At 61.8% G+C, this 23,684-nt stretch overlaps 2 protein-coding genes and 1 long non-coding RNA gene across 5 annotated transcripts; 2 read left to right on the forward strand and 1 right to left on the reverse strand.

The window, feature by feature from the left end:
* Window positions 1-21: 21 nt before the first annotated feature.
* Window positions 22-9,195, forward strand: SLC11A1 (solute carrier family 11 member 1). Of its 2 annotated transcripts, XM_025441772.3 has the most exons (15): window positions 24-329; window positions 1,106-1,239; window positions 1,999-2,121; window positions 2,417-2,536; window positions 3,324-3,430; window positions 3,856-3,926; window positions 4,263-4,330; window positions 4,474-4,629; window positions 5,299-5,457; window positions 6,555-6,644; window positions 6,766-6,885; window positions 7,327-7,476; window positions 7,915-7,988; window positions 8,403-8,556; window positions 8,700-9,195. In XM_025441772.3, exons 1-15 carry the CDS (start codon window positions 323-325, stop codon window positions 8,808-8,810), a joined length of 1,644 nt encoding a protein of 547 aa, XP_025297557.1. In that variant the 5' UTR covers window positions 24-322; the 3' UTR covers window positions 8,811-9,195. The 2 variants fall into 2 exon arrangements, with proteins under 2 accessions (XP_035566807.1, XP_025297557.1); XM_035710914.2 differs by lacking the exons at window positions 1,999-2,121; window positions 2,417-2,536 and having other exon boundaries at window positions 22-329.
* LOC125754496 (uncharacterized) lies at window positions 1,103-3,329 on the reverse strand. The gene is made up of 2 exons (XR_007408863.1): window positions 2,717-3,329; window positions 1,103-1,410 (listed from the first exon to the last, which is right to left on the reverse strand). It is a non-coding gene; the product is annotated as an uncharacterized LOC125754496 (long non-coding RNA).
* A 4,167-nt stretch (window positions 9,196-13,362) lies between the features above and the next one.
* On the forward strand, window positions 13,363-19,141 carry CTDSP1 (CTD small phosphatase 1). 2 transcript variants are annotated; one of them, XM_025441885.3, is made up of 7 exons: window positions 13,363-13,667; window positions 15,028-15,176; window positions 15,610-15,711; window positions 15,827-15,883; window positions 16,466-16,558; window positions 16,684-16,869; window positions 17,432-19,141. In XM_025441885.3, the coding sequence occupies exons 1-7, from the start codon at window positions 13,601-13,603 to the stop codon at window positions 17,558-17,560; spliced, it is 783 nt and encodes a 260-aa protein (XP_025297670.1). In that variant the 5' UTR covers window positions 13,363-13,600; the 3' UTR covers window positions 17,561-19,141. The 2 variants fall into 2 exon arrangements, with proteins under 2 accessions (XP_025297670.1, XP_025297669.1); XM_025441884.3 differs by having other exon boundaries at window positions 13,371-13,667; window positions 15,607-15,711.
* Window positions 19,142-23,684: the final 4,543 nt, after the last annotated feature.

Here is a 23,684-nt window from a genome sequence, read left to right on the forward strand (position 1 = left end):
AAATGTCTTGAAATCAGAGCTGGCTTGGGAGACACAGAATATACGGCGCCTGGCAGGAGGCCAAAAGTGTTGTGGGCCCCAGGCCAGGAGGGGAACGAAAGTTCCTGCATTTTGGTCAACTAGACTCTTCCGCCAGAGCTGGCCACTTCTGCCTTTGGAAAGTGTTTCACAATGTATATGAGGACAGCTGAGATCAGCTGAGGATGGCTAGGAGGGCGTGAGCTTGCCCGCTGGCGCGCACCGGCACTCAGAGGGGAAGCATGTGCTGAGTAGCTGCCAGCATCCCACTCACACGCAGACGGTGCCGGAGCCTGCCGTCCTCATGACAGGTGAGTAGTCCCTCCAGGGTCAGAGTCTGGGAGCGGGGGTGGCAGGAGGCGGGGAGAGTCAGGGAGGCAAAGGGGCCCCCGAAACCCCCGTGGGTGTCCTGTCTTGAGCCAAACTCTGGACACCAGCCTGGGCCTGGGCTCCTTGCATCCCCAAGGGCATAGCATCCTCTTTGTGCGTTTGGAGCTTACCTGGCTGATGCAGGAGCAAGAGCGAGGCCACGGGGCTGGCACACTGGCATCAGCATGCGCCCCTCAGAGCCCAGTGTCCCCCTCTGCAGCCTTTGTAGCGGGAGAGCTCTGGATTTGGGAATCTCTGTGCCCACATGGAAGGAGAGTAACTTGAGAAGCTCTATTTCTACACATCTTCTGAGACATTTGGTCGGTCGGGGCACCTGGGGGGCTCAGTTGGGGAAGTGTCGACTCTTGATTTCAGCTCAGGTCATGATCTCAAGACTGTGAGACTGAGCCCCAGATTGGGTGCTGAATGCGGAGTCTGCTTGAGATTCTCTCCCCTTCCTCTCCCTCTATCCCTCCTCATGCTCTCTCTCATTATCTCATAAATAAATAAATAAATAAATAAATAAATAAATATCTTGAAACATTCGTTTGAAGGGTGGAGGTGATAGGCCCACGATGGGAGTCAAGGGGCCCTGTTCATGTGAGCCTTAATTTCCCCACTTGGCCAGAAGGCTGTAGGAGAGGGAACAGATGGCTTTTGCCCTGGGCCACCAGAAAGGAACCAGTCACTAACCAAGCCTCATTGGGGCCCTTTGCAGGTGACAAGGACCCCCAAAGTCTAAGCAGGCCCAACTATGGCTCCATCTCCCACCCACCCAGCTCAGAGCCACAGCAAGAACCTCTCAGAACAACCTACCTGAGTGAGAAGATCCCCATCCCGGACACAGAACCGGTAGGAATGCTGGAAACCTCCTGGAGTCCTTCAGGATTGACAGGATGCTGTGGGCTCTCACAGGCGGGGGGCAAGAGGTCTCCTGAAGACCATGGCCAGTCCCTTCCAGGTCTGAGCAGCAGTAACTGACAGCGGCACCTGCCCTTTCCTGCTTCTGTCTTTAGTTCTTAGCTGGGGCAGCGGGGTGCGGGGGTGGGGGAAGGCTTATTTTTTTGTCTAAAAATTATCATGTGGCTTTCTGAATGAACCCCAGCTTTCTTATAGACAGAAAGGGTCCTGGGGCGAGTTCAGGTTGGAGCCTCGAGGATTTGGGGCCAGGCCAAGTCTTGGAATGGGATGGAGGGAGACCCTAGGCTCAGCGGACTCCAGAGAGGAGACACTGTGGCCTGAGAAGGGACTGGGGAAGAACGACCAGGACCAGGGGAACTTGATCCCAGGAAAGACCCCCTTTGGGCTCTGAGGATCTGCTGAGTCAGGGTAAGCTTGATGCCAACTAGTCAGGTGCAGGCGGGTTGCCAAATTGGATAGATCCAGAAAGCAGACGGATCCACTATGACTCAGCAAATCCTGCTGCTTCCTCCCTCTCAGCCGCCCCCCCACCCCACCCCTCCGCCAACCCCTAGGGGTGGCAGCTCCGGGCTTGGGAAACGGAATGAGTGCAGGGCTGGCCGCCTGGGCTGAGGAGCCCATAGGGCTGCAGCAGGGAGCGCGCCAAGGCCCACTGCTCCCAGCACCTCCTCGCTTCACTCCCACCCACAGGGCACATTCAGCCTGAGGAAGCTGTGGGCCTTCACCGGGCCTGGCTTCCTCATGAGCATCGCTTTCCTGGACCCAGGAAACATCGAGTCAGATCTTCAGGCTGGCGCCGTGGCTGGATTCAAAGTGATTGAGTGGGGGCACCACGGGGAGGGCGGAGGAGACCCCCTAGCTTGCCATATTTCCCCAGGGTGGGCCACATGGCTGGGGTTGGGGGGAGCAGGCGTCAGGTTCAAATGGGCCAGAAACGGGTCCCCAGGGCTGCCCTACCAGGGTGCAGGGTGCATGGGTTTGCTGGTCTCGCTCTGGCTCCCCTACTCTCTCCCCAAGGGGCGTCCTCCGTCAGAGGGCACGGGAGCAGCCTCGGGTGTCAGGCCGCACCCCCACCTCCCTACTGAAGGCCTCCCCTGCCTTCTCACAGCTGCTCTGGGTGCTGCTATGGGCCACGGTGCTGGGCTTGCTCTGCCAGCGCCTGGCTGCCCGGCTGGGTGTGGTGACAGGCAAGGACTTGGGCGAGATCTGTCATCTCTACTACCCTAAGGTGAGCTCGGGGGCCTGCACAGGGAGCACTCACAGGCCCCCCACACCCCAAACAGCCATGTACACCTTCCACGATCAAATAAATACACCATCTCAAGTGGGGCAGCCCAAGTCCATTTGATAGATGGGAAGACTGAGGCTCAAACTACCAGTCACAGACCAAGAGGGATGTTAGAGTTACCTGCTTGTTTTATAGGAGGGGACGTTAAAACCCCGGGGAAGTGACTTGCCCAAGGTGCAGCATGGGTAGGCATTGGCTTGGGATGGTCATTGGCTGGGGTGGACACTGGCGACTCGGCTGCTGTCAGCGTCCAGCAGGAAAACGGAAACCATGGCACAAGGGACTTCAAAGGTGTTTAATGCAGGGATGAGGTCACAAAGGTGCTGGAAGAGCTGGGGGAGCCAGGGAAGGGATGTTACCCGGAGATCAGAGAGCTGCTGGGCAGCAGCCCAAGAGCCGTCATCTGCTGCCAAGTTTCTGGAAGCATGGCCACTGCCGTCCAAACCGCCACCAGTACCGCGGGAGCCCAGGCTGCCCGGTGCCCTTGCTGGCACCACTGCCAGAAACACCACTAGAAGTAGGGGGGAAAATGACATTTCCCCGCCTTTCAATCTGCCTTAATTGTTTCCTACAAACCCCAAGTGGAAGCCAGCTGGCGAGGCCGGCACATGTAGTTTGCAGGCCTCCAGCCCAACAGGGGAGTGCCGGGAATGGAAAGCCATCAGGCACCAACAAGTAACAAGGACAAGTGGGCCAGCTTTGGTGAAGGGTGACCTCCTCCCCGCAGGTGCCCCGCACCCTCCTCTGGCTGACCATCGAGCTAGCCATCGTGGGCTCGGACATGCAGGAGGTCATCGGCACGGCCATCGCGTTCAGCCTGCTGTCAGCCGGCCGGTATTGCCCCAGGGGCCCCAGCGCTGGCGTCCAGGGCCTTGTACCTCCCAGTCCCTTTCACCTTGCAGGCTCCTCCCACTTAGAGCTGCTGTGCTGTGTTGCCGGTGGCAAGCATCTGAGACAGGCTGAAATTGTAGAGTGACTTGTGGAAAGTCACAGAGATGCAAGTGGCCACACAGGCTTCAGGACTGCAGCCCCCAGCTCAGGGCCTCGGGGGTCATGCCTCCCCACCTGCTTGGCCCTTCCTAGCGTTTTGTGCCATTTCCCCATATCCAGCGCCCCTGTCCATTGGCTGCCTGGGGCCAGTTGGGTCCCTGCTTCCAGGAGGCCAGACTCCACAGTGTCGTCCCCCCACCCCCCGCCCCAGGGTGGGAGTCCGGGATCCCTGGCCCAGGCTGGGCTGACCCTCGTCCCTCCGGTTTCAGAATCCCACTCTGGGGTGGCGTCCTCATCACCATCGTGGACACCTTCTTCTTCCTCTTCCTTGACAACTACGGTGGGTGTGCCCCTCACCTCGGAGGGCCCTGGGTTGGGGGAGCCAGTGAACCTAAAAACCACACTCTGCTGGACCCAGAGAGGGAGAGCAAGGCTCCGGGCCCCCTGGCTCTGGCTGCGCGGCCTTGAGCAAGTTCCTTGGGCTTCTGTTTCTTCGTCTACACCACGGGGATGCTCCTAGCACAGATGCTGGGGCTGTGGCCAGGATCCACGCAGGAATATATGTTCAGCGCTTGGCACCGAGCCGGGCACAAAGCACTAGAGATATTGGCCACTAACCGGCTCGTGCTACAATTTTTGTTGTTGTTGCTACTGTGACCTTTTTGCTTCCCCCTAGGGTTGCGGAAGCTGGAAGCCTTTTTCGGAATCCTTATTACAATTATGGCCTTGACCTTCGGCTACGAGGTGGGAGGCCCAGGCCGGCAACACCCCGCACCGAGGCGGTTCCTCTGTGCCCCTCGTAGCGGAGCCCCCTAGCGCCCAGGGGCGGAGTGCCCCCTCCCCCTCCCCCCTCCCCCCCTCAGCCTGACGAGGCCTCTCCCCTACAGTACGTGGTGGCACGTCCCGCCCAGGTAGCGCTTCTCCAGGGCCTGCTCCTGCCCTCGTGCCCCGGCTGCGGCCGGCCGGAGCTGCTGCAGGCCGTGGGCATCGTCGGCGCCATCATCATGCCCCACAACATCTACCTGCACTCGGCCCTGGTCAAGGTGAGCAGGGACCGAAGGGGAGGGCGAGATGCCCTTGCCCCGCCCCCCCCACCTCCAAACCGGGCGCCCCACCCCGTTGGCTCCTGCCTTCCTGATTTTAGGCGGGAAGTGAATCATTCTCTATTTATTCAACATGTAGCAAGAGAGCGGCTACTGTGTGCTGGGAGCGGGGGTCAGTGATGACGAGGGCAGACAGGTCATCCGCCTTTCTAGGGCTTGTATTCTAGAGGAGGAGACAGACCATGAGCAAGTAAACAGGTAAAGGAAAGAATTATAGATTGTGAAAGGTGCTTTGAAGGAAGGAAACACAGAAGTATGATAGAGAATGACTAAGCAGGAGCTCCTTTAGAAAAGGAAGCCGGGAAAGGCCCAAGGGGGTAAGCTTTGAGACATGAAAGATGGGAAGGAAGATCAGGGGAGAAGATATTCCAAGCAGGGCGGATGGCAAGTGCAAGGGCCCTGAGGCAGTTAATTTCTGAAATTAACTGGGCACTCACTGGGGGGGGGGGCAGGAGGAGGGTCAGCTGACCAAGGCCTGTCCCAAAGCACCACGGAGAGGGCTTTAGAAAGAACTGGGGTCTGAAGAAAACATAGGGAGAAGTGTGAGGGTAGAAAACTGTGAGGGAGCTCTGAGGAACGTTGGCTCTTCCCCCCCTCTGACCTTCATAGTCTCGAGAGATAGACCGGTCCCGCCGGCCGGACATCCGAGAAGCCAACATGTACTTCCTGATTGAGGCCAGCATCGCCCTGTCTGTCTCCTTCTTCATCAATCTCTTTGTTGTAGCGGTGTTCGGGCAGGCCTTCTACCAGCAAACCAACGAGGCTGCGGTGAGACCCACATCCCCACACAGCCACAGCTGCCCCCCTCGCACCCCCCCCCCACGCTCTACAGGCTCTGTGGGAGCCCCCAGGCAGCACATCTAAGCCCTTTGATGTCTGTCCTGCAGATCTGGCCCTGGTAGGGGAGGGCGTGCGTGACCTGGCCTCTGGCTGAGACCCCTTCCCCACTCTGCTGGGGAGTCACGGCAGCCTCCACCCCCCTCACAGGCTCCTAGAGAGTCAGACCCACCCCAGGGGCTGCAAGGCACAGACACCCAGAGGAGGTGATGGGGGAGGGAGGAGCGGAGTCTTGGAGGACCTAGCATTCCAGCTCTACCTTGAAGGGGGGCCAGGATTTGTCCAGCAAACTGCGCGGAGGGCATTCTGGGAGCAGGTGCCTGCCTGCCTGAGCCAGAGCGCACACTTGGGGATGTGCAGGCGGCTCTTTTCTTCCCTGAGTCCGATCTCCTGATAATCTTCACTGTTAGCAGATAAACCATCACTCATTCAGCAAAGATTTACCGACTATGTGTTTTGGGTCAGGCAGTGCCTGGACCCTGGGGATACAGCAGCCAAGGATGCAAAGCTGCTCCCTGGCCCCCTGGGGTTTGGGACCTGTGCCTGTCTCCTTTCTGAGCAGGTGTCTGTCACGGGGCTCTAACAACTGCCAGCCAGGGGTGGGTGCTTCCTGGATGCTGAGCACTGCGGCGGGGAGGACTGGCCAAGCCTCGGGGGCCACAGGCACTGCCACTGCCTTGCTGTGCGGCCCTAAAGACCAGGCGGGTCTGGGAGCTGTGGTTAAGTGGGGCCGGTGAAGGGAGAGGAGGCCGTGGGGCAGCCTGAGTCCCTGCCGGCCAGCTGTGTCTGGGGTAATGCCAGGCCCTGACAAGCCCCGCGGAACACCGGAGACCCGGTTCCCGCGGGAATTCTTCCCCAATCTGAGCCGTTGGCGGCCAATTCACATTACGGAGGACACACACTGGTTAGTCGAGCAGACTGTACCCTGTACCGGGCCGGTTCACCGCGGGTCACAGCCTGGAGGCCTGGGGGCTGGGTTTCTGAGAGCCCACCCTTCCCTCCCCCTCCCCACCCCCCGGTGCCCGCAGTTCAACGTCTGCGCCAACAGCAGCCTCCACGACTACGCCAAGATCTTCCCCAGGAACAACCTTACGGTGGAGGTGGACATCTACCAGGGAGTAAGCGGGCGCGGGCGCGGGGGGCGGGGCGGGGCGGGGCGGGCCCGCGGGCTCGGGCCACGCCCACTCGGGGCGGGGCCAGGCCTCACCCCGCCTCGCCTCGCCCCGCCCCGCCCCGCAGGGCGTGATGCTGGGCTGCGTCTTCGGGCCCGCGGCGCTCTACATCTGGGCCGTGGGCCTCCTGGCGGCGGGACAGAGCTCCACCATGACCGGCACCTACGCGGGACAGTTTGTGATGGAGGTGGGGTCTGGGGCGGCCGGGGAGGGCCTGGGAGCCCCAGGTCACGGGAGCACCCCCGGGGGCTCAGCCGCCAGCCTCCCTGCTCCTAGGGCGGCCCACAGGGCGCTGCTGGAAGCCCCGCTGCATAGACGAGAAGGCAGATGCGGGGAGGTGAGGCGACCCGCCCAAGGCCGCAGACCCAGCACGAGTAGCAGCCTTCATCCCACAAGTTCTAGTCGCAAGCATTCCGCGGGAGTACAGCCGGGATCCCCCCTCGCCCCCCATTGCTCCTCATCCGTGCTGTCTGCCACTAGGGTCAGAGCTACCCCATTTCAGAGACGGAAAGACAGAGGGTCCCCCCCACCCCCAGTGTGTGAGATGGGCTGAGGGACGCCGGAGGATCCCTCCTCTGGACTCCCAGGGCTGCACCCCACCACCAAAGTGCCCACCCCCCTCCCCCAGGGCTTCCTGCGGCTGCGGTGGTCACGCTTCGCGCGGGTGCTCCTCACTCGCTCCTGCGCCATCCTGCCCACCGTGCTCGTGGCAGTCTTCAGGGACCTGAAAGACCTGTCAGGTCTCAACGACCTGCTCAACGTGCTGCAGAGCCTGCTGGTGAGCCTGGGGTCCCTAGCACCCTTGCCCCTGCAGAGCTAAGCAGAAACCACAGGTGTCCCCCATGTGGAGCCTGCCCCCCACCCTTAACACTGGTCTAAGCCCACCTTGCCTCTAAGGCTCTCGCAAGCCCCGCATGACCCACCACTGTCCCCACTGGGCAGATTGGAAAACTGATGAACACAGTCAAGCGACCAGTGGCTGAGCTGGGATTCAAACTCAGGCAGGCTGGGACCAGAGAGCCCCGCAACGCTTTCTCCTGCTTCGAAGCCACACATCTTTGGAGGGCGTAGAGCTGGAGAAACCGAAGCCCTGAGTGGTTAGAGACTTGCCCAGGGCACACAGGCAGAGGATGACTGGAGCCCTGCTCCCCTCCTCCCTTCCCTGGTGTATTCTGAGGGCAGGGTTCCTCAGCCACGTCCCCCTACTTCTCCCCAGCTTCCCTTTGCGGTGCTGCCTATCCTTACGTTCACCAGCATGCCAGCCCTCATGCAGGAGTTTGCCAATGGCCGGTGAGTACTCCCGTCCCAAGCACTGGACGTGCAAGTCTGCATTTGATCCTCACAACCACCCAGAGGTAGGAATTGCCATTACTATCCAGTTACGCTCATAGAGGTTAAGCAACGTGTGCAAGGGCCACACAACTATCAAGTGTGGGGAACTAGGACTGGGATCTAGAGCCTGAGCTCCTCACTGTCTCATCTCAGATTCTGCTCTTGCCAAATCCTGCCAGTGTGGGGCATGGAGGGCCGGGGGGTGGGCGGGGGGGGGGGGGGGGGACAGAAGGGAGCAAGGGGTGTGCTCCAGGTCCCACAGCCCAGAAAAAGTGGCTTTATGTATCCCCTCACTCTTTGCGGGGGGAGCTCGGGGCAGTGGGGAGAAGGGGGAGGTGCAGCCAGACCTGAGCCTCCCTCCTTGTCTCCCAGGCTGAGCAAGGCCATCACATCCTTCATCATGGCCCTGGTCTGTGCCATCAACCTCTACTTCGTGGTCATCTACCTGCCCAGCCTCCCACACCCTGCCTACTTCATCCTCGTAGCCCTTCTGGCTATAGTCTACCTGGGCCTCACCACCTATCTGGTACTGTAGGGCCAGAGGGTGCCTAGAGGGTGGGGGAGGCAAGGAAAGGAGGCAAGGGATGGAGAGCATTGGGGGAAGGAAATGCTTGGGGGTTTCCCGGGAGGTCTTGCTCTCCCTGGGCCTCACTGCCTCCCCTCCCTCAGGTCTGGACCTGTTTCATTGCCCATGGAGTCACCCTTCTGGCCCACAGCTCCCATCAACACTTCCTGTATGGGCTTCCTGATGTGGAGGAGAAAGGGAAGATCTCTGGGTGAACTCCCACGCAGTGCCCCGCTAGGGGGTGGAATGAGTGGGGCAGACTGGCCTGCTGGGGTGAGTGTGAAGACAGCAAGACCGAGTGGGAGTTTTGAAGGCAGGCCAAGCTGGGTACCATCAGGACCTGCAGCTTCCGAGCTCCAGTGAGTGATTAATCTCCAGTCTCGGTGTCCTCACCTGTAGAATGGGGACAACACCAACTGTGCAATGGACATAAAGCATTTTAACACAGTGCCTGACATTTTGAGACTTAAAAATAATAGTAATTCCAAAAATATTTATTGGACCCCTATGGGAGCGACCTGACCGATGGACCCAGTTGGGGGCGAATGAATGCTGTTGAGTGCTCAATAAATGCTAGTTCACTTCTCTTGTCCAAAAGAAGAGCAGGAGAGCAGAAGCTGGGAAAGCGCGACATCCTTGAACCCTTAGAAGCGCTGTGCTCGAATGTTCCTATCAAGCTGGTTTAGCCTCAGACTTTCGGTTCCACCCGCAACCCGCTCTCCAGGCAGTAAAACGGAGGCGCCGTTGCCCCCTCTTCGGGCGCCAGGTCGCGGAACCCAAGAGTCCGTGCCTCGGAGGCGCAATTCATTTGCCATCTCCCCAGGGGAGCGGGCGGCCGGGACTCCCACGCGGCGCACTTAATGCTCCCTCGGCGCTGACTCCCAGCTCCCCCTAGGGGCAGGGACGGTCCCGAGCGCCCTCGCTCCCGGCCGCGGCCTCACCCCTCCCGGCCAAAGAGGAGGAGGAGGCGGGCGCTGGCGCCTCGCGCCCTGGGGCCTCGGAATCCGCCCGGCGAGGCGGGGTGTGGGGGGCGGGGAGGTGGGCGGGGAACCCCTTCGGCCGCTGGGAGCCGCCCGGCACCCCTTCGCTCGGTGCAGAGGTTGCACTTTACAGACGCTCCCTGGGCTGTTTCTAGGCTCCCCCAAGTCCCTCCTCCAAGGCTCTTCGGGTCCCTCGGACCCCAGCCCGGGAGCCGCGGAGAGCGGTGGCGAGAAGGGGCCCCCAGGCGTTGCCCTGGGTTGAGGCTGGGGCGGGCTTTGTGCCTGGAGCACCCCCATGTGCCCGGGGATCTGGCGGGGCAAGCTCCGCGCTCGGGTTGGGGCGCTTGTTTATGAGAAGAATTTCCTCTTTCTTAAAAGGGCAACGATGCGAGTGGGGCCCTTAAGGAGGGACGGGATGGGACAGGTTCTGGCCCAACCAGAGAAGGGGTGGGCGAGGGTGCGGTACCTGAGCCAGAAGGCCGCTGTATCCGCGATCTGGGCTTGGCCCTGGAGAAGGTGGGACCCACGCTCGCGGAAGAGGGGGATGGATGGGGGCCTGGTAATGGAGAAGGAGGCTTCGTCCGTGCTCCTCTCCAGCTTCCTGGGTGTCCCCTGCCGAACCCCTGCACAGCCTTCTCCAGTCAGTTCACTATTCAGGGGGTGCCATCCTTGTGTTAGACGTGGGGGAAGGAAGCAAAGTCCCCATTAAAGGCGTCAGCCCTGGAGGAGCTCACACTCCAGTAGGGGGAGACGGCTAGTGAGTGACAGCAAATGGGCCTAGGGTGGGAGGACAGAACCACCCAAGTGCCTGTCAGGCACCCCTGGAAAGGAGCGAGGCCAGGGCCAGAGCAGGTAACTTCTGAGCAGGATTTTGAAAGCTGAATGGGGGAGGGGGAGCAGCCAGGGGAGAATGAACCTGCCAGGAGTGGGGGAGGGGGAGCAGGTGTGTGCAAAACAGACTTGCAGCCTTGTGGGGAGTTCTTGAGTCCTGTGAGCAGGACAGGGGGCCCCAGAGGAAGGAGCAGGCTGGTCATCTGAATAGTTAAGCCTAGCACTGAGAACGTGCGGGTAAGGAAGTAGGGGGACCAAAGGGTCAGCCACGGGGCTACCCTGGGCCTGGGCAAGGGTTAGGGATGAGGTCAGGTCAAGGTCAGTCCCCTGCCGGGCAGGGGCTGCCTCCACCCCCAAGTAGCTCTGGTCCCCCCTGGTCAAGAAGGGGCCTAGCACCTGGATTCTCCCCAAGGGCCTGTGGAGGCCACTGTCCCTTTCGGCGCTGACCGCCCCCCCCACTTCATTTGCCAGGGTTGGACTCTCACCAACCCCATTTGGTAGATGAGGAAGCTGAGGTGCTGAAGGGGGTCACTTGTCCACAGGGGCTAGTCAGAAGCAGTGGAGCCCTGGTGTTTCTGGAGCCACAGCCCCTCTGATTCCTCCTGGGGTGCCAGGAGAAAAATAAATGAGGGTAAGGTGACGTCCAGCTGCTGGGGCCTAGCAGTTAGGGGGCAGCAGCGCAGTGTGAACACCACCCTCCCCAGGGAGAAGCCCAAAGAATCCCCAGACCCTACAGCACACACACACCCCTCTGTGTCCTCGGATCCCCCCAGACCGTGCAGTGCAGGGCGCCTCACTGCTAACCACCCCGAGGGGCGGGGGGGAGTCCACCTGGAAGGCCTGGGAGCCTGGGAAAGTCTCCCAGGGGAAGAGGCCTGGGAGGGGGCCAGTGTTAGGGATGGGAGGTCTGGGGCCATGGGCAGGGGTGGGCTGCGCCCCTGCCCGGTGCCCTGTGCATTCCTTCCGCTACTCGACTGGGAGGAAGGGGACAGGCGTCCAGGGTCCAGCCTCCAGAGCCGGAGAAACAAAAGGAGAGGACGCTGAGCCGCCCTGCTCAGGCGGGGGCGAGGCCAGGAGTTCACTGGGTCCTCACCACACGTTTCCTTTTGGGGTCAGTGCGAGCCCTGCCACCGGAGATAAAGCTGACACCCCGGCCCGGCCCCGGGGCTCAGCCCAAGGGGAGGGGTCTCGGCTTGGTGGCCCGAACCCCACCTCTACCCTCGCCCGGAAGGCTGGGTCACGTCCTTCACCTCTCGGAGCTCGGTTTCCTTATCTGTAAAATGGGGAGAAGCAGGGGGTGGTTCTGAGGAGTGAACGAGATGGGGGGCGCGGCCGAAGCAGGACACAGACAAGCGCTCGCCACACGTTGCGACGATCACCATTAAACGCAACGCTGGCGGCGGTGGGGGCGCCGGGAAGGGGGGGCCGGAGGAGGCCGCGGGGCTCCGGCGGGGGCGCTGGGCGGGGAGGGGCGGATGGGAGGGGGAGGAGGGGGAGTCCCAGCCCGGGGCCGCCTCCCCTCTGCCCCGTCGCCGGGCACAAAGCTGGCGCGCCTTCGGGCCGGCGCCGCTCTCGTCCGGCCGCCCCGCGCGGGCCTCTCCGCCCCCTCCCGGCCCCTCCCCCCCTCCCCTGCCCGCCCTCCCCTGCCCTTCCCGCCCGCCCCGGGCCCGGAGGACGTGCGCCGCGCTCGCACCAGGCGGCGGGACGGGACAGGACGCGCCCGCTCCGCCCGCCACCGCGGCCCCGCGGGGGAAGGAAGTGCCGAGGCGTGTCCGCCAGGCCCCGGCGTCAGGCTTAGTGTTTAAGCCGCGAAGCCAGCGTAGTAAGGACACGGGGGAGAACTCGGTGGGGCCGAGACACAAAGCAGAACCGACCCCGCCGACCGCGCGGCGCGTCACACGGGAGCCTCCCCCGGGAAGGGTCCGCGTGGAAGTGCGGGCCGCGCTCCAGCCGTGGCCCCGCGCCCCGAGGGGGCGGGTGCTCTACATCGTACCAAGAGCTGATGTGTGTGGACCCCCCACCCCCCCCCGTCAGGAACGGGGCCCGCAGGGACTCAGCGCCCCCTGCGTGCGGCCCCCGCGGGACCCTCCGCCCCGATGATTACCGAGTGGCCGGCGTGGGCGGCAGAGGGAGGGTCTAGGAGGGCCCCTCGGAGAAGGTGGCTTGTCGTCGAGGGCAGTGGGATTTGGCTCCGTAAAGGGGCTGGAAGCGCCTTCGCAGGCAGAGGGAACAGCGCACACGACGGCCCTGCGGCACAGGGGAGCCTGGTGCCCGGCCGTGGGCGCAGACGCGCGGGACGCCAGGTGGGGCAACTGCGCGAGGTCCGCAGGGGGCACTCGGGGGCAGGGGTCGTCATTCTCGCGCCCTGCAGATCCGGGTCACCTGGCCCCGAAAGGGCGCGGGGCGGGGGGGTGGTGTTGACCGCCACAGTCGGGCCAAAAGGTCGGCTCTGCGGCTCTGCGCAGCCTGTTGGAGCCGGCAGCCAGCCTTCCCGGGCTCGGGGCTTTCCTGCCCGGTGGCGCCCGCAACCACCGAAGACCCATTTCGCAGCCCAGACAGCGTTATTCCCGGTCCCCAGACGGGGACGCCGAGGAGCCGCTAGTGCCGGGCCCCCGCGGGCGCGGAGGTGGAGTCGCGCCGCCCTCGGGCTCTACCCCGGCGCGGGCGCTCGCGGCGGGCGGGGCGGTCCCGGCCCCCGGCCCCCGGCCCCGGGCCCCCGGCGGGCTGCAACCGCGGGCCGGGTGCCGGTCCTGCCACGCAGCCGCAGAGGCTCGGCCCCGCGGGCGGGCGGCAGGAAGCGAGGCGACGCCCCCTGGAGCGCGGCAGGAACCCGGCCGGGCCCGCCTCCCCGCCAGCAGAGCCCAGCCGCGCCGGCCCCAGCGGTGATGAAAGCCGCGGCCGAGTCCAGGTCACGCCGAAGCCGTTGCCCTTTTAAGGGGGAGCCTTGAAACAGCGCCCGGGTTCCATGTTTGCATCCGCCTCGCGGGGAGGAAACTCCATGTTGTAACAAAGTTTCCTCCGCGCCCCCTCCCTCCCCCTCCCCCTTAGAACCTGGCTCCCCTCCCCTCCGAAGCTCGCGGGGATCCCTCCCTCCCACCCCTCCCCTCCCCCCCGCGCCCCGATTCCGGCCCGAGCCGGGGGGGAGGCCGGGCGCCCGGGCCAGAGTCCGGCCGGAGCGGAGCGCGCCCGGCCCCATGGACAGCTCGGCCGTCATTACTCAGATCACCAAGGAGGAGGCGCGGGGCCCGCTACGGGGCAAAGGTACTGGGGCTGCGCGGAGGGGCTGCAGCGCGGCGGCGGCGTGGGCGGCGGAGGGGGCCGAGACCTGCCGGGGCCGCTCAGCTGCCCGCCCGCGAGCGAGCGGGGACCGAGTCTGAACTCCCGAGGCTCAGAGACGCGGGGCGGGGCCTGCAGCCGCTGGCGTCCCGAGTACTCGAGGTGGGGAAACTGAGGCAGGGGTAGAGCGTGGGCTCCTTCCGGGCCTCCCGGGCTGGCACTGCGCCGGGCCCGACAGTCGCCCCCTCCCCCCATTGGCGCCCATGAGGCTGGGAGGTGGGGGGGGCTGAAGAGGGCGCCTTCGGGCCACCCGCTGAGGCTCCGCCCCGGGCCGCGGTCCGGCTGGGTCGCCGGAGGGGGCGCCGAGGTGACAGCGGGCGGGGGAGGGCTGGGAGGATCTCCCGCCAACACTCAGCTATGATCCCAACAAACTTCCGCGTCACGCGTGGAAGCGCTGAGCCCCTCGGAGGCCCGGGAGTGGGGCAGCCCTTCAAGGGTCGCAGGCGCGCCCACGGGGAGCCCCGCGCGTGGGGCTGAGCACCCGGCCCGGCTGCGGGCCCCGCGGGCGCCGCGCCCGTGCACACGCGCCCCGACCCGGTAAGCGGTGCCGCCCGCCTCGGCCGGGCCCCCGGGGCTGGAGGGCTCGGCTGGGGGTCTGCCCCTCCGCGGCCGGGGCGGACCCCAGAGGCCGGGAAGCCCCTCCGGGTCCGCCCCGCTCGGGCCCGGGGCCTAGCTCCGCCCGAAGGCAGGGGCCCGGGAGAGGGGCGGTGGAGGGTGGGCCCGTCAATCAGGCGGCGGATGCCCCGCTCTAGGTCGGAGGTCTGGGCGGGGCGAGGGCGGAGGAGGCGGGGCCGGCAGATGGCTGAGGGACACTGGCAGGGGCCCCCACTCCCGGCCTCTGGGCCCAGCCTTGCTGAGGACTTTGGACCCACGTGGGCGGAAAGGGTGGGAGGAGCGCGGGAGTGGACGGCGGGGCCCCAGGCCCCAGCCCTCCTGGGTAGGGGCCCCACCGAGCAGGGGTTGCGCGCGTCCAGGTGGGTGTCCAGGTGAGTGTCCCCAGTGGGGCTCATCCCTCAGCAGCGATGAAGGCTGGGAGGAAAAGAGAAGGCACTCTACGTGGGCCCCTTCCAGGCGGCCCACTTCCCGATGAGGGTGCCTTTGTGCCCACGCTGGGAGGTTTTGTGGGGACTCGAGGGGTGGCCTGGAGTCAAGGCTGCCAGGAGGGTCTGAAGCCATGGCGGTGGATCTCTCTGGACGGAGGGGGCATGGCCAGACCCTCTCAGCGCAGGGGTTCGCACCTGGGCACATATACGTGACACCCCCACGTTGGGTCTCCCTGCTTCAGGTGAGCAGAAGTCAGCAGCTTCTCAGAAGCCCCGGAGCCGGGGCATCCTCCATTCGCTTTTCTGCTGCGTCTGCCGGGACGATGGGGAGGCCCTGCCTGCGCACAGTGGGGCCCCACTGCTGGTGGAGGAGAACGGAGCTGTCCCCAAGGTGGGTGATGGCCAGCTGGGAGCTGTAGGGCCGGGCACCGGGGCTCAGCCTGGAGGAGGTTTAGAGGAAGGATCTTTTCATGACCCATTTGCAGGCCCTGTAGGATATGGAAGAAGGTGACCCCCCCCCAAAGCCCTAGACCCGCCCTCCAGGCCTTCCCAGCCTGGCCCTGAATCCCCCAAGACTGCCACCCAAGTGAGGGCCCCTCAACCAAGGGACCTCTGGATTTCCCCCATAAGATGAAAGCCTTTCTCTCCCTTGGTTTCCCAGGTGGGGAAGTGAGGCCCAGAGCCAAGTGGCCTGCCCCAGGCTCCAGTTGGCAGGGGCAGAGCTGGGAAGGGGGTGGTGTCTCCCCAGGTAGAGGGCTGGGGGAGAAGAAGTGACCGGGCCTTGCGGGAGGTGCCCCCAACTACCTCGCCCATCCCTGCAGCAGACCCCAGTCCAGTACCTGCTCCCAGAGGCCAAGGCCCAGGACGCGGACAAGATCTGTGTGGTCATCGACCTGGACGAGACCCTGGTGCACAGCTCCTTCAAGGTGGGCCCTGCCCAGCAGCCCGCAGCCCTGGGGTCTCGGAGAGGGCCTGCCCTGGACTTGGGGGTGGGTGGTCTCTGCGGGCCCCGCCCCAGCAGCTCCTTTTCCCCCCCCACAGCCTGTGAACAACGCCGACTTCATCATCCCTGTGGAGATTGATGGGGTGGTCCACCAGGTGAGGGGCTGGTGGGGGGGGGAGGCGGCGGGCTTGGCATCTGCCTTCCAGACCCCAGGCTCCTCTCATCAGTCCTGAGAACCCCAGGTGGGACTTTGGTAGATGTGGAAAGCAAGGGCCCCAGAAGGTGTGAGACTTGCCCGAGGTCACGAGGTCCCTCAGGGACTTGGCCCACCTCCAAGGCCTGCAGGGAGTGGGGTTCCTCCTCGGCGCCCCCTTGCCCCACGTTGCCCGGGACCCAGTTCAAGTAATTCAGGATAGGTTGTGTGCTGTCCAGCCTGTTCTCCATTACTTGGCTCGGGGGCCGGCGCCCTGCAGCCTTGGGGCGAGGGGGCTGCCCCCAGGCCCCTACATTTGGCTAAGGCGGTGGTGGGGGGAGGGGAAGGACTGGGAATTAGTGCTCCCCCATGAGTAGGACCTGAAGCTAGACTTTGGAGGTTCGTTTTGAATCCTCTTCTGGAAGGACAGTTGGAGTGCCCCGCTGGCCCTGGGACCAGTCCCCACCTGTGCTCCTCTGCCGCCCTGCCCCGCCCCTCCCCGTGGGCCCTGGGCCTGCAGGCCCCTCACCTGTGCACCCCCTAGGTCTACGTGCTGAAGAGGCCCCACGTGGATGAGTTCCTGCAGCGAATGGGCGAGCTCTTTGAGTGTGTGCTGTTCACTGCCAGCCTTGCCAAGGTGAGCCCCCCATCCCCGCCCCCCAAGGGCTCCTGGGGCCACCGGCCTTTCCCCACCTCCAGCCTGCAGCCGGATGGACCCCTGGGTCCCCTTGGGCCTCGGGTGACGCATGTCCCACTCTGCAGTATGCAGATCCAGTGGCCGATCTGCTGGACAAGTGGGGGGCCTTCCGGGCGCGGCTGTTTCGCGAGTCCTGCGTCTTCCACCGAGGGAACTACGTCAAGGACCTGAGCCGGCTGGGCCGAGACCTGCGGCGGGTGCTCATCCTCGACAACTCGCCCGCCTCCTATGTCTTCCATCCAGACAACGCCGTGAGTGCCGGGCAGGACCGGGTTGGGGGCCGAGAGCCAAGGTGAGGGTCCGGCCACGGGGGCCCCCTTGGCCTCCCCGCTGCCATGCTGGGTGGTGTCCGGGGCCTGGTGCCCTCCTGGTCCTCCTCCCTGCCCTGAGTGACCTGTGCCTGCCACCCGCTCGCCTAATCTACCCACCGCTGCTGCTTTTCATACCTTCTTGATCATTCGATCCACTTGCTTGTGTGAAGAGGGGGCCCAGCCTGCCAATTGTGACCTATTTAGTGGGTCACAGAAATAATTCGGCGGGTCCTAGTTGGAGGTTTAAAAAAAACAAATAGAATAGAAAACATCAGTGTGCCTTGCATACAGAAGGGTTAAGTGTCATTTTGTACAACTCTGGCTTTATTGTGCATAAACGTGACTTACCGTGGGCTGCCGTCAAAATGGTTGAAAGTCATGGGTAAGGGGCTTCCCGGGAGTGGGGCAGGTGGCCCACCAGGCAGGGGTGCTCAGGGCTGGCCTGGGCATCCTGCGCCCAGAGCCACCTGCCCTCCTCACGGGCCTGCATCCATCTGCCCAGGTACCGGTGGCCTCCTGGTTTGACAACATGAGTGACACGGAGCTCCACGACCTCCTGCCTTTCTTTGAGCAGCTCAGCCGCGTGGATGACGTGTACTCAGTGCTCAGGCAGCCACGGCCCGGCAGCTAGTGAGGCGCCCCGGGGGCCAGGACCTGCCCCTGACCGACGCCCACACCCCTCACCCGTGGACTTTTCCTGAAGAATCCTGAGCGGCCACGGCCGCCACCTCAGCGTCACGGGGAAGTGGGCCCTCCCCAACTGTCCAGCTTGGCTGCGAAGGGGACAGCCGGCCACACGGAGGCTGATGAGCCTCTGGGCCCCTGTGTCTGTGCCTTAGTGCCTTAGAACCTCCTCCTTGGGGGACCTGTGGGGTCCTGTGTGCCACTTCCCCCTTTTGTCTTCTCTCTTTGCTGCCATGTTTCTTTGCTGCCAAATTGGGCCCCTTGGCCCTTTCTGGTTCTACTTGGGGGAGGGGCAGGCTTCCTGCTGCTCTGTGCCTCGGGGGCCCCCCCAGCCTGGGAATGGTGGACACCCAAGTGCCTTGCGTAGAGCCCCTGTCCCTGCCCGGGTTCCAGGGCCGCAGTCAGTGGGCTCTTGCCTGGAACAGTCTCCAAGTGGCTGCAGTCTAGGCTGGTGGGAGAGGACGCAGTCTCCCCACCTCCTCCCTTGGGATCGATACAGCCCCCCCCCATCTCTGCCTCCAGGGCAGGGAGGGGAGAAAATCTGTTACCACTTGTGAAGGGTTCCGGGTGTGTCCTCTGGGACCAGAGTCCAGCCTCTCTAGGCTCATCAGCTGCCAAAGGCTGCTCCCCACACCAAGCCCTGACCCCTCACATCTGCCTTGACCACCCCCAAGGCCCTTGGGGCTTGGCTCCCCAGCTCCTCGTGGGGGCAGAGGCAGGACCCCTTTGTGGTGCCATATAAATATGTATATGTGTATATAGATGTTTAGGGAAAGGGGAGAGGGAAGAGCCGGGGTAGAGACACCCCCCTTCACCCCTTTCCTGGACCCATAAATTGCGGGGAGGGAGGGAAAGGATTTTTACATTTTTTAAACTGCTATTTTCTGAATGAAACAGGCTGGGCCAAGGGGCCCCAGGCCCTGTCTTCTATCCCTCACACCCTCTTTGCTCCAATTTATTCATTAATTCAAAACACATCAGCACCTTCTCTGTGCCCAGCACTGTGCTAGGCCCACCAGCTGAGTGTGTGTGGGGGGTCTCTGCACCCCATCGGTGCCTCCCCCACCCACTCCATTCACCGGTGCCTTTAGGGGAGCTGTAGGAGGTGGGACCCTTCTTGTGGGGTTTGGGGGTCTCCAGGAAGCCTGGCCAAGCTGTCCCCCCTCCACTGTGCCAACCCACCCCTGTGGACTCCGTCCCCCGCCTCACCCCCTGCTGGTTGGGGGCAGCTCCCAAGACCTCCTGCCTTCCAGCTCTGACTTCTGTGTCTGGAACCCCTTCCCCAAATGCTGAGTCTGGAGATCTAGGCCTTGGGCTCTGCCCACGGCCTAACTGTTAAGGGGACCCACGTACCAGTGCCAAGGGGGATGTCAAACGGAGATCTCCTTGCCCCTCCACCTCCGAGAACTGGGGGCGGGCGGGCGGGAGGACAAGGTTGGCCGGAATCGGTGACCTTCCCTTGAAGTGCCTTCTCTGTGACTGAGTGCCCCACGGTATGACGGGAACTAAAGAGAAAGCCAGAACCCCATCCTGCCTCTGTGGTCATTAGGGGGCACGCTGGGGGAGCGCTTGTGTGTCCTCCCCGAGGGGCGCGCGGGGAGGGAGCGGCCGCCCTAGGTCCCGGGGCTTCAGGTGTGCGAGGGCGACGTGGGGCCGCGTGCGCCCCTCCCGGCCTCGGGCAAGTGCAGGGGCCCCCCAGGCGGAGTGCTGGGCGGGGGGGGGCTGCAGGGCGGCCGCGCCCCCAGGGGGCCCCTGCCGGGTACTTGCAGGCAGGCGGGAGGGGGGCCTCCTGGGAAGCCCAGTTCGGCCGCGGAGGCGTCCCGGTGTCCCGGAGGCGGCGGGCGGGCGCCTGCCCCCCCAGCCCCGCGCTGCCCCCGCCCCCGGCGGCCTCGGGCCCCTCCCGGCCGCGCCCCTGCACGAGCCTCCGGCCCACTTCCTGCCCCCGCCCCTCCGGCCCTGGCAGCACTTCCTCTGCAAAACCGGGCAGCCCCGGGCCCCGCAGGAAGTGCCCTCCCGGCCCGCCCTCCCCCGCTCCCCGCGGTGGCCGCTAGAGGCCTCCCCGCCTCGCCGACGCCGCCCCCGGGGACACCGGGGCTGCGAAGATGGGGGTCGGGGCCGTCCACCCGCCTCCCCGCGGCGCACGCGGCCTGCCCTGGCCCGAGGTGGTGTCTGTGCCCCAGCGCCGCCCGCCGCACCCCCCACCCCCACCCCCACCCCCGCGGCTCGGGGATCCCCCCCCAGGCCCGGGGCAGCGTGCGTGCAGCGCCTCCCTGCCCTCCCCCCGCGCCTGGGAAGAGCAGCCCGCGGCGCCCATCAGCCCCACTCCGCTCGAGCCCCCCGGGGGTGAAGGCCGCCCGGCCCGCCTCTGCCCTCCTCCTCCCTCTGACCCGCGGGAGGTCCTGCCCTCCCAGCACACACCGGTTACCCCGGGATTTGCATCCCAGTGGATGCAAATGACACGCCGGGGAGTCAGCTGGGCTCCGGGCTTTGAACTTGACCACAGCCAGCCTCTGCCCACACAGCCGGCACCCACACAGTTCAACTCAACCACACGCATCCGCGTTGGCTGGGTGCCAGGCAGGGTGCCAGGACCCAGGGACACCCCATGACTGGGCCCTGCCTCTGCTCTCAAGGAACTCACACTCCAGGGCAGAGAAAGACACCTGAACAGACTAGAACCTGACCTGCTGCGGCGCAGTGAGGAAGAGAGAGAGAGACTGGAAGGTGGGGAGGTGGGGGGCGCAGGGGACGCCACACCCCACCTGGGAGGGCCCGGGAGGTCTGGAAAACGCTTCCTGCTGCCTTGCGGCTCAGAGGGGTTTGGGAAACAGGAGCAATTCCGGGAACCGGTGACCTAAGCAAGGAGGTGCACAGGAGAGGAAGCGGAAGCATCCGAGGACAGCCACGGAAGGGAGCGTGGGAAATGAGAATTTGGGGATGGCCCACAAGGGAGAAAGGATGGGAAGCGTTGGCGCGGACAGGAGAGGCCAGAGGATGTGGGTCTTCCGGGAGTCCACGGGCGTAGCCCTCTTGCGGGGCGGTGGGTGCCACCGAGGAACACCCAATAGGAGGGCGCAGTGCTCAAAGCCAGCAGCTGGATTTTGGAACCTAAACCTAAGGGTGCAGGGACCTGAGACCACACGGGGAGACTACAGCCGTGATCCCAAGCATGGGGGGCAGAAGCCTGAACTCAGGCCGAGGCGGAGTGAAGCAAGAAGAGGATAGAAGGGATGAATGTGGGAGACGAGATAACCCTGGGGGAAACTGTGGCTGCTCGGCCGGGAGGGTGGGGGGTGGGGGCAAGGACGCTGGGCTGGAGGAAGGCGTTGGAGATGTCAGCTGTGAAAACGTATCTAACGGGAGCCTGGTGTGGGCAGATATTCACTATTTGCTTGTTACACACACAGGAGGAGAGGGTGCAGGGAAGGGCACCGATAAAACACTGCTGCCAGGCGTGTTGAGCTGCTATAACCTCTTTGGACAGCAATTTGACGACATCTATCAAAGTCATTTTTGAGGGGTGGCTCAGTGGGTTAAGCGTGCCAGTCGATTTTGGCTCAGGTCATGATCTGGGGGTGGTGAGATCAGGTCTGCCCTCCGGGCTCCTTGCTCAGCAGAGAATGTGCTTGAGATTCTCTCTCTCTCCCTCTCCCTCTGTCCACCCCCCATGCTATCTTTCTCTCTCTCTCTCAAATAAATACAGAAATATTTAAAGCATTATTTTTTAAATGCAGATGCCCTTTGATCCAGCAATTCCACTTTTAGGAATTTGTGCTGTGTATAAAATGTATGTACATATAAACTAGTATGTATACGGGTACTAACTGCATCCTTGTTTGTAACAGCCACTTGAAATAACCTAAGTGTCCATCAGTAAGGGACTGGTTAAATAAATATTGCTGTATCTAGAGCAGAGAATACCATGCAGTCTTGAAAACAAACGAGTTGGAACTATTCAAGCAGATGCAGGATGATTTCCCAGACAGATGACTGGTAAATGAAGCAAAGCAAGGGTTCTAACAAGGGTGATGGTGTATTTCCATAAAGGAGAAATACAAAAACACACACAAATATATACTTGCTTATACTCCAATTGGGCACACAAGAAATGAGAACTGTTGCCAATCCAGGGAACAGGGCTTGGGGGACTAGGTGGGAGTCATCTACCATGGAAGGGACACATTTTATTACACATCTAATTTGAATCCTTTCACCAGACATATTTATTAATTTTTAAAACTAAAAATCACTCTTAAAAAAAAAACCTAAAAATCAGTTTAAAATTTAAAACACAGGGGCACCTGGGTGGCTCAATGGTTGAGCACCTCCCTTTGGCTCACACTGTGATCCCAGGGTCCTGGGGATCAAATCCCACATCAAGCTCCTCTCAAGGAGCCTACTTCACCCTCTGCTTGTGTCTCTGCCTCTCTCTGTGTGTTTCTCATGAATTAATAAATACAGTCTTTTAAAAATAAAACCCAGCTTGCTAAATATAATATCAAAGATAGAAATCATACATTCTATTTCTTTCCTTCAAACATTCATTGCATGCCTACCACGTACCCAGCACTAGGGTTCAGCAGTGAGCTAAGCAGACACAGTAGGGAAATGTAACTACAGGGGCTCAGTGGTTGAGCATCTGCCTTTGGCTCAGGTCGTGATCCCAGGGCCCTGGGATTGATTCCTGAATCGGGCTCCCGGCAGGGAGCCTGCCTCTCCCTCAGCCTGTGTCTCTGCCTCTCTCTGTGTCTCTCATGAATAAATAAATAAAACCTTAAAAAAAAAAAAAGTAATTACTTTTTCTGTAATTACAGAATGAGTATTACAGAAGAAGTAAAAAGTGGCAAGTAAGGAATTTAAAACTGTTGTGCTTCTAATGCCAAACTGTCACCTCGAGATGACTTTCTAATTGCAAAGGGGAGAATGTGCCTTTACAGAACCCAATCAAGACTTGTTTTTTTAATATTTTACTTATTTATTCATGAGAGACACAGAGAGAAGCAGAGACCTAGACAGAGGGAGAAGCAGGCTCCCTGTGGGGGAACCCGGTTTGGGACTTGATCCCAACACCCCGGGATCACACCCTGAGCCGAAGGCAGAGGTTCAACCGCTGAGCCACCCAGGCGTCCCTAATCAAGAATTTAGATATATTTTTGGTTTGTGGACAATAGTGGAGGAAGAGGAACAATTGGGTAATACACAGGGAAAGACAGACAAATCCGCAATGTGAACACAGGACAGGACATGTGACCTTGACTCGGGTCAGTCAATATCAAGAAATAAGCTGGGGGACTGTTTTAGGTTTACAAAATACTGAAAAGATGTAACATTCACAGGGGATGCTTGATCTTTTTTTGATCTTGAGTCAATAAAAGCAGGTGTTTACATCCTTGTGGAACCAATTGGCAAAAAAAAAATTTTTTTTTTAGATTTTATTTATTTATTCATGAGAGAGAGAGAGAGAGAGAGGCACAGACATAGGCAGAAGCAGGCTCCATACAGGGAGCCCGACATGGGACTCAATCCCAGGTCTCCAGGATCATGCCTTAGGCCGAAGGCAGTGCTAAACCGCTGAGCCACCCAGGCTGTCCCCAAATTTTTCTTTTTAAATATTTTATTTATTTATTCATGAGAGACACACAGAGAGAGAGAGAGAGAGGCAGAAACACAGGCAGAGGGAGAAGCAGGCTCCTCGCAGGGAGCCCAAGCTGGGACTCGATCCCAGGACTCCAGGATCACACCCTGGGCCGAAGGCAGACACTACACCAATGAGCCACCCAGGGATTCCCGAATTGGCAAAATGTTAATTATGGACTGGATAGAAGGTGATGTTAGAAATTATTGCTAATATTCTCAGGTGTGAAAATCATATTACAGTTATGGAAATGTCTTCGCTCTTAGGATACATGTGACAAATATTTTGGGCTCAAGGTTCATGATATCTACAAATCACTTCTCAGTATAATTATTTCCATTCATTCTCGAACCCTTGAGTATTGAGTATTGTACTGTTGTGCTATTATTTATACTTTTCTCTATATTTGACATTTATCATAATAAAGAAATCGGAA

Source organism: Canis lupus, chromosome 37 (assembly GCF_003254725.2).
Source record: "Canis lupus dingo isolate Sandy chromosome 37, ASM325472v2, whole genome shotgun sequence".
Lineage (NCBI taxonomy): Eukaryota > Metazoa > Chordata > Mammalia > Carnivora > Canidae > Canis > Canis lupus.

What these genes read in the sequence shown, in the direction of transcription:
- SLC11A1 (XM_025441772.3), top strand. An exon ending in GTCATCTCTACTACCCTAAG is followed by an intron (nt 2,537 to 3,323) that starts GTGAGCTCGGGG and finishes TCCTCCCCGCAG; the next exon opens with GTGCCCCGCACCCTCCTCTG. An exon ending in TGCACTCGGCCCTGGTCAAG is followed by an intron (nt 4,630 to 5,298) that starts GTGAGCAGGGAC and finishes TGACCTTCATAG; the next exon opens with TCTCGAGAGATAGACCGGTC.
- CTDSP1 (XM_025441884.3), top strand. Translation starts at nt 13,601, where the DNA reads ATGGACAGCTCGGCCGTCATTACTCAGATCACCAAGGAGGAGGCGCGG. An exon ending in TCACTGCCAGCCTTGCCAAG is followed by an intron (nt 16,559 to 16,683) that starts GTGAGCCCCCCA and finishes CCCACTCTGCAG; the next exon opens with TATGCAGATCCAGTGGCCGA. An exon ending in TCTTCCATCCAGACAACGCC is followed by an intron (nt 16,870 to 17,431) that starts GTGAGTGCCGGG and finishes CCATCTGCCCAG; the next exon opens with GTACCGGTGGCCTCCTGGTT.